Source organism: Crocodylus porosus, unplaced genomic scaffold (genome assembly GCF_001723895.1).
Source record: "Crocodylus porosus isolate Cpor-Errol unplaced genomic scaffold, CroPor_comp1, whole genome shotgun sequence".
Classification (NCBI taxonomy): domain Eukaryota; kingdom Metazoa; phylum Chordata; order Crocodylia; family Crocodylidae; genus Crocodylus; species Crocodylus porosus.
The window spans coordinates 30,123,817-30,133,914 of NW_017728909.1; the positions used below are offsets into that span (position 1 = coordinate 30,123,817).

The following is a 10,098-nucleotide window of genomic DNA, read 5'->3' on the forward strand; positions in this document are numbered from 1 at the left end:
AGGGAGGGCGTGGGGCTAATGCTGGGCTTAGGGCAGGGGCAGGCAGTACCCAGCCAGGTCAGGCCAGGGCATGGGACAGAGCTGCAAGCTACTCATCAGGAGACACAGGGAGGGCAGGTGGCTCCTGCTGCTTCACACACCCCAGGAGGAGCAACTGAGGGTATGTGCCCCCAGCTCTATGCACAGGGCGCAGGCAGGCTGCCACTACGAGCTGCAGCCATGGGTGATATCATTGTTCTGTTTGTACTGTGTGATGATTATTATTTGCACTAATGGGTACTTGGCTTTCGAGGCACAAAAGTGACAAGGTTCTTTCTATGACAGTGAAATATGAAAGAGTGAAATCCTAGCCTGAGTCAAGTCAGTGGCAAAATTTATATTGACATCAGAAGAGTTAGAATACTACTTCTGATATTTTTTGCAAAAAATGTCTATTGATATTGGTGTCACAGGGAAGTTTGACACTGAACGTTCGGTTGAGATCTGTCTTTCCAATATAAATTACCTGTTTCATGAGATTATCCTCTGAATAAAGTCCATTGTAGAATATATCATAATGTACCAGGTACCTTTGCACTTCTAACAGTGGTATATAAAGAATTCTAGCATTTTACAAGTTAAATTTATATCTGATCATACTCCAGACATATCAGGATGAGCTTGTCTGATTTTTCTGGTGTACATCAAGTACATTTCTTCCAGTCTGTCTCCCACTTCCATTGAAAAACATTAATTGATACCTTGAAATAATACTATGACTAAGCATCAACTCATGAATGTTCCATATGTAATGCATAGCTTTAGCAAAACCAAAAGTATTTTCTGTAAGACTTTTTTTATAATTCCAAATAATGAATCTCTTCCCTCATCTTCCGAGGCACACAGCAAAATTAAACTGGACATAAAACTTAATTAGGCAACAAAGAATGTGAAAACTTTTGTTGTTTATAACCAGTCAGTTTGAACACAGACAGTACATTGGTTTGGAATTATTTCCTGTGGAGTGACTTTTTAATTGTGTTACAGTACTGTAACAAGATTTCCCATAATGTTCATTAAACCAGAATTCTAGTCTGTCTTTATGAAAATTTCCATCAACAATAAAAATAGTAGGTTTTTTTCTGTTTCACAAACATGTGTGATATTTTTCAAATACAGGGAAAACTGTGCCCTGATGTGCAAGCTAGAATATGACTAAATTTCACTTACTGGTAATACACTAAGGAATAATGATCAACAAAGGAGGGGTGGAAGACCTGGAAGGATAAAGATTTAGTTGGATAGACTTAATTTTGTGTAGGTTTTCTTCAGCCTTACTTTTTAAGGATAATTTATTTTACCGTTGATTTCACTACCTGCTGCATTTATAAAATCCTTCAGGATGACACCTGACTGGATTACACTCTTTGCTGTACTATTCTACACTACTATAGTGATGCAAATCATATAGATCAATATGTACCGATGCAGGTTTATACTTAATATTTAACAGAGAATTTTCCAAGGCCTGGAATATGTTCCAAAATCTATTACAGGTTTTTAGGGTTATCATTCCAATTTAGTTATATTTGGACTTTTAGAGAGGCATACACTCTTCCTGAATAAGTGGATTTTGTAAGATATGCAATGAGTTTGGTGTAGTTTTGCACAGGAAGCATTTTAGTTCATAACATTGGTCCTGCAGAGACTTGTTTCCAGGGCTTCCATGTTACTTTAGCAAGATTGTTATTGGGAAGCCAGTAGATTAGTTTTGAAACATTGAAAGGGCTTCCAGCGTGACATGTGCTGTACATAACATAAAGGTTCCAGGTGAGTAAAAATGCCTGCAGATGTTTACATTTGAACCAACAAGGAATTTGTAACCAAAAACTAAGCATCCATCATTTTATCCTTGCAGCTAGAACCCGTGTGCTCCACAACAGTTCCATTGTACTCTCTGAAGATGGGACGAGATTACGAGATACGAATCCGATCAAGGCAACGGACTTCTGAAAAATTTGGGGAGTTCAGTGAAACCCTTTCTGTGTCTTTTTCTATGGCTAGTGAAGCAGTTCTGTGTGCTGAAGGTGAGTGAGGACAAAGAAGTCTACAATGAAATGAGGCTATAACCATTGATTTGCTTGCCATTGCTTTACTTTGTGTACATCACTTGGGTACACTAGGTGCTCGGGTGACTGCAGTCCAGTCTCTTTGGTGAGGCTGGTTCTCTGGCACTGCAAAAGTTGTCTGTGCTGTGGAATAAGATTAAAAGGTTCAAAAACAAACTCAGCAGAGCTGCTTCCCAACTTGGCAGAAATCAAAACAGTTAATTTTAAGATTATAAAAAACAGCTTCTGTCATCCATGCCATGCATGCCAAAGTGAGGACAATCACATATCATGTCAGGGAATAAACTGAGCGCAGCAGGGATGAGAAACCATTTCCATGTATGTTTTTACATATGTGGCCAAATGCACTGGAAAGATGGTGTGCCTCCTTCTTGGGGTCCCAGAGATCATCCAGATAGTGGCTTCCTGACTCCCACTTTTCCCTCCCAGTTTTAAAAGAGAGCTTTTTAAAAAGAGAAAGAAATAATGACTGAAGGGACCCATCCCTTTTCTTTCTTTCTAAAATTAAGGCAGAGCTTTTTCAGGCCTGAGCTGCAGATTTAGTAACTCTTCCAAATTTGGTGTCATTGACCCTTTAATAAGCTATTTTATTCGCTTTTCCAAGTCATTAAGTAGCCTAATTCTAAACCTTTCAAATACAGATTCCCAAAGATACTTCCTTTCACTTCTTTTATCACCATTTTTCATTTCAAGTTCATGTGATCTCTTAACGAAGTTCTGTCCATGTGGCATTGTTCTTTCTGGCCAAGGCAAGTTGAGTTAAAATTTTAAGTAAGATTTGCATCTAAGCATAATATCAAAGAGTATTATGACTTCCAAATACATTGTACTAACTGAGTTCCTTTCAGCCCTATTGGTGCATATACCTGCATCCCTCTCACTTCAGTGATGAGTTGGCATAACTGGGATATAAATTTGTAATTTTCTGCCTAGGAACAAAATGAAAAACTCAGCAGCAATCACAAGTGTGTCTGACATGATTTATTCTTCTTTTTTTGGCATTTCTCCAAATAGAACGTAGACTTCAGGCTGAAATTTTCAGCCTTAAGCTAGGCACTGAAATGCACAGGTAGACACCTGATTTTTCAAAGAAGTTGCACATCTCTAGGTCCCACTTACTTCAACGAGACGTTTGGGAGTTCCATGCATTTTAGAATGGGGCCTCTTATTTCCCTGGCTCTAGATGGATTGAGGCAACTATTAAGTGCACAAGTTAGAAAAAGTTGGCCTAAGAATAAAAAAGCTAAGCTATTAACAGAGCAGGAAGAATGGTGCCTAAAAATACTTTTGTCAAGAAAGTTTGTGTTTCTGTGCTTATATAGAATTTTACAACTATAGACAATATTTCTTAGCCATAAAAATGTGTGAGGTCTGAAAGACAAGGAATCTAAGGGCTGCAACCAGAACAGTTTTCTGTGCATTTTGTACTCTCCAGTCACAGCTTCAGTATAACGGGGCTGTCATTATTTAAGAATAGCATTTCACTGGTCAGCTTTTTCTCCTCCCTATTCTACAACAATACTAATGAGGCTCAAATCTCTCCTTGCATGCAGTGATCTGAGGCAGAAAAAAGAAGGAAAAAGCCCTGTTCCCAGATTAAGTTGGCATTGCTCAAAGTACAAGTCAATGTCGTCTTCTTGCAGAAAGTAGTGTACACATACAGGCATGGTTTCCAAGGAAAGAAGTATGGTTTGCCTATGTTCTGGCATAAGATGCTGTTACCAACAATAAGAGTTCTGTTTTCATTGAACGAAGCAGTAAAATGTGCCTTCAGCATGGTTTGCTGGCAGTAATACAGATATCATGCTCTGAGAAGATATGATATCTTCCTCCTGGGAGTATTTCCCTCCTTCTGAGTATAAATACTGCTTTTGCAGCCCCTGCTGCCTTTGGCAGGGTTTGGATTTTTATTGGATTATTTCAGTTTATTTTGCAATGAGTCTAAGTAGACTTATGACATGTAATATAAAAACTTGTACAATTGGAAGGACACTTTTACCTTGATTTCAGCACAGAATTTTTAGATTTAAGTGGCCAAGAAGTCCATAAAAAAGGGTAACAACTCCTTTGGCACAGGAAAGGGAAGGTTACAGCAGAGCTTTGCATAGATTCCTGCCAGTATGATTTTGCTATATTATTTCAGAAATCCAGTTTCCATGGCTCTTCATTATCATCTTTGGAACATGTGGGCTAGTGGTGGTGATGTTCTTAATTCTGTTCTCTAAACAAAGGTAAGTTTGTTTAATTTCCTTAGTTTTCTTAAGCAGGTGTTAATGAGTGACATTATTTAATCAAATCATACATTCCTGCTGCCCTTTCTGTAAAGGACTTTTAAGTCTTATATTAAATTGACAGCTCAAATCTGATGTTAACAGGCTTATATAAATGCATGTTTACATAAACAGCAAAATTTTAAATTTTTTCTAATTCAAATGCTTCCAGGCCAGCAGCAAAAAATTGCCACAGACAAGATCTAGCAATTAAATATGGGATAAGGAAGCCAATTTCAGAATCTGAAACTGTCTGATCTGGAAAAAACTCTCTGGATTCTAAGGGCATTTTTACACATGCAAGCATTGCAGCGCTGGGCACTTTGAAAAGCATCCAGCACTGCAACGCTTGCAGTTGTATACGTGGCAAAATGTGTGCCAGTGCTGAGAAAATGGCAGCAGCTTGCTTTTGAACTAAAACACATAGAAGGTGCTTTCGTTCAAAAGTGCACCACCACCATTTTCTGCACGTTGGCGCACATTTCGCCACTTATATCACTACAGTTGGCACAGTGTGGTGCACATCAGCTCATGTGCAGAGCAGACTTCATCCATCGCTTCAGAGCAAAGCTGATTCATCTTCAGTATTTTGTGAGACAAAAAAGTATATGTATAAATGCCCTTTGATGCTTTATTAAGTACAGATTTCAGAAGACTTAGAGTGGAAAGAAAGAGGCAAAAATAAAAAGCCTTTTCCTTGAGATTTTTTTAATGACAGCTTAAACTTGGGTTGAATCTGGATTTTTTATTTGTCTGGGACCTATCATTGTGACTTTCTACATAAGACAACTTAATTGCCGGGCTTTTTTTTTTTTTTTTTTTTTTTTTTTAAGCATAGTGAAAATTTTTACACAGTATCCAAAATGAAGCAGAAATCCACCAGGCAGTTTATAAAGCTCATTGATTTTTACTAACATTGTGTATAAATTTCTGCAGTCTAGTTTCATCACATTGATGACTCCTACTCTTTGCAGGTTCCAAAGATCATTCCCTTGATACTGTTGACTAGAGCTGAGCAATTGACAGTGCATTGTCATTTTGGCTAATTTAGCCCTTCTTACTGCTTACAGATTTTGTGTAACTTGTTTTTCCGTGTTTGTTCAAGTGTATCATGCAAACACTTAAAACCTAACTAAAAGCTGGCTACAGTGCATAAATACCTTTTAGAATCTGACCCCTTACCTCCATAATAAAATCAGAAACCCAAGTTGAGAAACATAGATTCCCCTTACAACATACAAGGAGAATTAGGTGCTTCAGAAGGAACCGGCACACTGAGCAGAGAGTCCCCTTGGGGTAGACAATATGTCTTAAGTCCCACCCTTCTCCAGGTCTTAGGTGTCCTACTCAAAGTGATTCTTCACTCAGGATCCACACTCCTGAAAATTGTCCCGAAGCTAATTCCCTTAAAAAGCCTAGTAACTGATGGTGACTGTCCTTTTTATACAGGAAACTACTGGTTTGAGCGCTCTCCCTTACCTCTTCTTACCAGCATCTTTTAAATCCCTAATCACCAGGGCATAGGCTATTCTAGGTCAGAGCACTCTTCCCCACTCCTGTTGAAGCTGTGCCACTGTGCAGAAAGGAATGCAAGATTTACTGGGCTAGAAAAAGTATGTGTGTCTTTAGTTTTGTGGTTAGGGCACTAAGCCAGCTGGAGTCTGAGCTTCAGTCCCTGCTCTGAGGATTGTCTGTATTTTCTCCAATGATTGCTTCATGTAAAAAGCATAAACAGCCCTGGGAAGGGGGTATCCTGACCCTTATTTCAGGTGAAGCCCTACCCATTTTACTGCACAAGGGCACAACGTAAGCAGAAGGGATAAAGAGTATTTTCACCAAATACAGCCTCTAGATTCATGGTAGGGCTCTCTTACAAAGTGGGACATGTGGGTCTAGAGCAGTGACATCTAATCGCACCCTAGCCCAATCTGGCCAGGCACTGCTCAATCTGATACACCCACATGCCACCCCATTCAACTGTCCCTTTCCCACTGTGCTGCCCTAGTTCTGCATTGGCCCAATCCCATGTGCCCAGATCTGGCCATGCACTGACACAATTGGGCATGTAGGACTATGCTATTTGGTCCACAGGGCTCCCCAGTGGTCTGAAAATTTGTCAGCAGAGGAGCAGCAATTAAAACTGCTACTGCTCCTCACCGCCTAATTCCCAAACCCATGCAGAGCCCCATGGGCCAAATGACATGGCTCCATGAGCTGGATCTGGCCCATGGGCAAAGGCACAAGCACCCCTGATGTAGAGGCAATTGAACTTAGCTCTCCCATGTTGAGCGTAAGTGCTCTAAATCACTATGCAAAAGGACCTCTTCTGGCTGCATTTTAAAATAAAATGGTAATTGCCATTGCTTGCCCCTGTAGATGCTGTGAGAACACCCAACAGTAATAGGGGGAGTAACTCCAGCTGGATCAGTCAGGCATAGGCATGAGCTAAGTATGCTTAGCCAAACACTGCCAAAACTGAGGTGTTCTGTCCAGAAGCAGGATTTTAGACACCTGCTGGACCTTCAAATTGGCAAATAGATATACCTGTGCTATTCAAGGCACCTCCAGAGTTAAGTAGCAACTGAGCAGGGGTTTTCAGGACTGCGATTTTAGACTTAGGTGTCTGCATTTCATTTAAGCTTTACTGTAACCTAAATCTTTTCATGGCAAACATCAATGAAATACTGGCTACAGTCCTGTGATACATGAGCTTTGAAACAAAAACTTTGAAAAACACATTAAGCTAGAGCCAGTACTTCATCCATTCACTGACCTATAGGACAAGGAAATGGGTGCATTATACAAAAAGAAGACCAGCTTTTCCTCTCATGGCCACAGTAAACATGTTTTTGCAACAGAGAAAAACACAAGGAAGAGATTGTATGCATGCCACTGTTTCTCAAAATGCAAGATACTGTTCAGAATTAAGGAGGAGTTCCCTACATATTGGCTACATTTACCATTGTGTAAAGGACAAGCACAAGAACTATGTATATCCAATTTAATCATGTACAAGCAGTGTGCTGGCTTTCATCCCACAAGGATTATCTCCAGACTGTTGTCATGGAAATTATTTATTCCATCGATGGCTGTTTAATGACTGGGAAAATAGAGGCTTTTGTAGCAAGTCTTGATTTGAACTTAACCTTTTGCAGTAATGAATCTACATTTTTTGTTTATCAGGCCTAAAACAATTTCCTTTCTTTTACCACCTCCCCCTTTCCAATCCCCTATTTCTTATTTAACTTATGCAAGACCTTATCCCAGAAGACACTTTAGGAAAGTCGTTTTGTATATTGGGTAATCCATGCTGACTCATATAAGGTTATTTTTTTTTAATTATACAAGAGGGACATTATACATATTTTTCCTAGAATGTACTCAAGAACTATGGTTCTGTGAAGTGTAAACTATTGAAAACTAGAGTCCAAATGTGAGAGCTGTACACAAATTTAGTTGATTTTAACCAGCCAGATTTCAGAAAACCTGTTTCTTATTTTAAATGAGAGTAGTAAACAACCATTTTCCCCTTCATTATTCCTTTGAAATTTCCATTGTATTAAACCCCTTAAATAAATGTAAAGAAAGGGAATGCTAAGAATTTTTAGTTCATTTTTCTGAACTCCGAAAAGAGCATTTTAAATTACTTGGAATTAAACTGCTGTGTTTCATTTTTTTTCAAGGTTAAAAATGCTGATTCTCCCTCCAATTCCAGCTCCAAAGATTAAAGGGATTGATCCAGACCTGTTGAAGGTAATTTTATTTCATGGTATAATATAACTCTTCAGAGCAGATATAATTACAGTAGTGATTGATGGAAAAGTATTCTCCCATGAAGAGAGATTTTCCAGGGAAATGTCATCGCTAGAGGTGCTTAATATTAGGAAGGATGCCAGAGTGTAACAGAACACCCTTTATAACTGGTACCATTACAGCAGCATACTCCTTGGATGAATGCATTACACATGAACATCAGAATGGCCCCTGACTTTCTCCTTTTTCCTGTTTCACCTTGGTTTTGCTCTATAGAAAGGAAAACTAGAGGAAGTGAACTCCATTTTAGCCAGCCACGACAGCTACAAGCCACAGCTGTACAACGATGACTTGTGGGTTGAATTTATTGAGTTGGACATAGATGACCCTGATGAAAAGACCGAAGGATCTGATACAGACAGGCTCCTGAGTGATGCCCACATGAAGTCTCACAGCTGCCTTGGTGTGAAGGATGATGATTCTGGACGAGCTAGCTGTTGTGAACCAGATATGCCAGAGACTGACTTCAGTGCTAGCGACACGTGTGATGGCACCTCAGATACTGATCAGTCCAAAAAGATAAATGAAAAAGAGGAGAATCTCTTGTGCCTTGATCAGAAAGATAATAATGAATCACTTACAAATCTAGATGACCCAGCAAACCAGCAACTTATTAGTCAGTCTGAAGATAACCAGTCAAAATCACCTTTTGCTGACAGTATTGAATCACCTAGCCCAGTTCCACCGGTCCGTACCCAGCTAAGCAACCAGAGCTCAGTGACAAATATTGACTTTTATGCACAGGTAAGTGACATTACGCCAGCAGGAAGTGTTGTACTTTCACCAGGGCAAAAAAATAAGACAGGGAGAGCACAGTGTGAGGCCCATACAGAACCAGCTGCACAGTGTCAACCAAACTTCACCATGGACAATGCCTATTTCTGCGAAGCAGATGTGAAAAAATGTATCGCTGTGACTTCTCATGAAGAGGTTGAGCCACATGTTCAGGATCAGAGCTTTAATGAGGACACTTACTTCACCACAGAGAGCCTTACCACTACGGCTGTGAATCCTAGCACAGCAGCAGAAGAAGCCTCAAGTTCCGAGATGCCTGTCCCAGACTATACCTCCATTCACATAGTACACTCTCCACAAGGCCTTGTGCTCAATGCTACAGCATTGCCTGTGCCAGACAAAGAATTTATGGTATCATGTGGCTACGTGAGCACAGACCAATTGAACAAAATCATGCCATAGCTTTTCTTTGACTATGTGCATATAATATGTATTTAATGGCATAGAGTTGGCTTGGGCTTGTATGCTTGAACCAAAAAAATGTTTAAATTTTTTTTGTGGTTCTTAAGCTTTTACCTGAAATGTTGAAGCATACACCATTAATCAAAATATTCTTCTTGTGTACTGTAAATATTATCTATGAATTGTCTCAAGAGACTGGTTAGTGGCAACAGCTGTCTTGTTATTGTGGGTGTTGATTTTTGTGAAACAGCATCAAATGACTATGTTAAATGTACAGTAAATCATACTTTTTGAAAAAGCTAAAATCAGGTGATTTTTGAAGTGTAATAAGAATTTAATGTTAATTACACTACAAGTTGAGATCTTTATATTAATTAGGGTTGGGAAGTTGACTGGTCAAATATCAGTCAAAACTTGTAAAAAATTGCCAATAGGTCCAAATAATACACAGAAAAAGCACAAATTTTCCATTAAGAAATGTGTCAAAAACAATAAAAACCATATGTCTGTCAAGAAAACTATAAAAGCAGGGGGAGGGAAGGGGATGTTGTAGAAGTGCTATAATCTTTGACCAGTCAAAAAATATGCAATCAATTGACTGATCAGTTGACAATATTTGACCTGTCAATTGACTGGCTTGCAAACCCTAATATTAATAATTGGGAACTGAAAATGTAAAATATAGATGAGAAAGTAAAATTAGTTTGAAT

General features: G+C 39.1%; 1 protein-coding gene across 1 annotated transcript in view; it reads left to right on the plus strand.

The window, feature by feature from the left end:
- GHR (growth hormone receptor) overlaps window positions 1-9,852 on the plus strand; it is a 176,812-nt gene extending 166,960 nt beyond the window's left edge. Inside the window, exons 7-10 of the mRNA XM_019532011.1 lie at window positions 1,898-2,066; window positions 4,252-4,339; window positions 8,062-8,131; window positions 8,408-9,852. Coding sequence (XP_019387556.1) covers window positions 1,898-2,066; window positions 4,252-4,339; window positions 8,062-8,131; window positions 8,408-9,388 — 1,308 coding nt within the window. The 3' untranslated portion in view covers window positions 9,389-9,852. The remainder of the gene's footprint in view (window positions 1-1,897; window positions 2,067-4,251; window positions 4,340-8,061; window positions 8,132-8,407) is intronic.
- The last annotated feature ends 246 nt before the right edge of the window (window positions 9,853-10,098 follow it).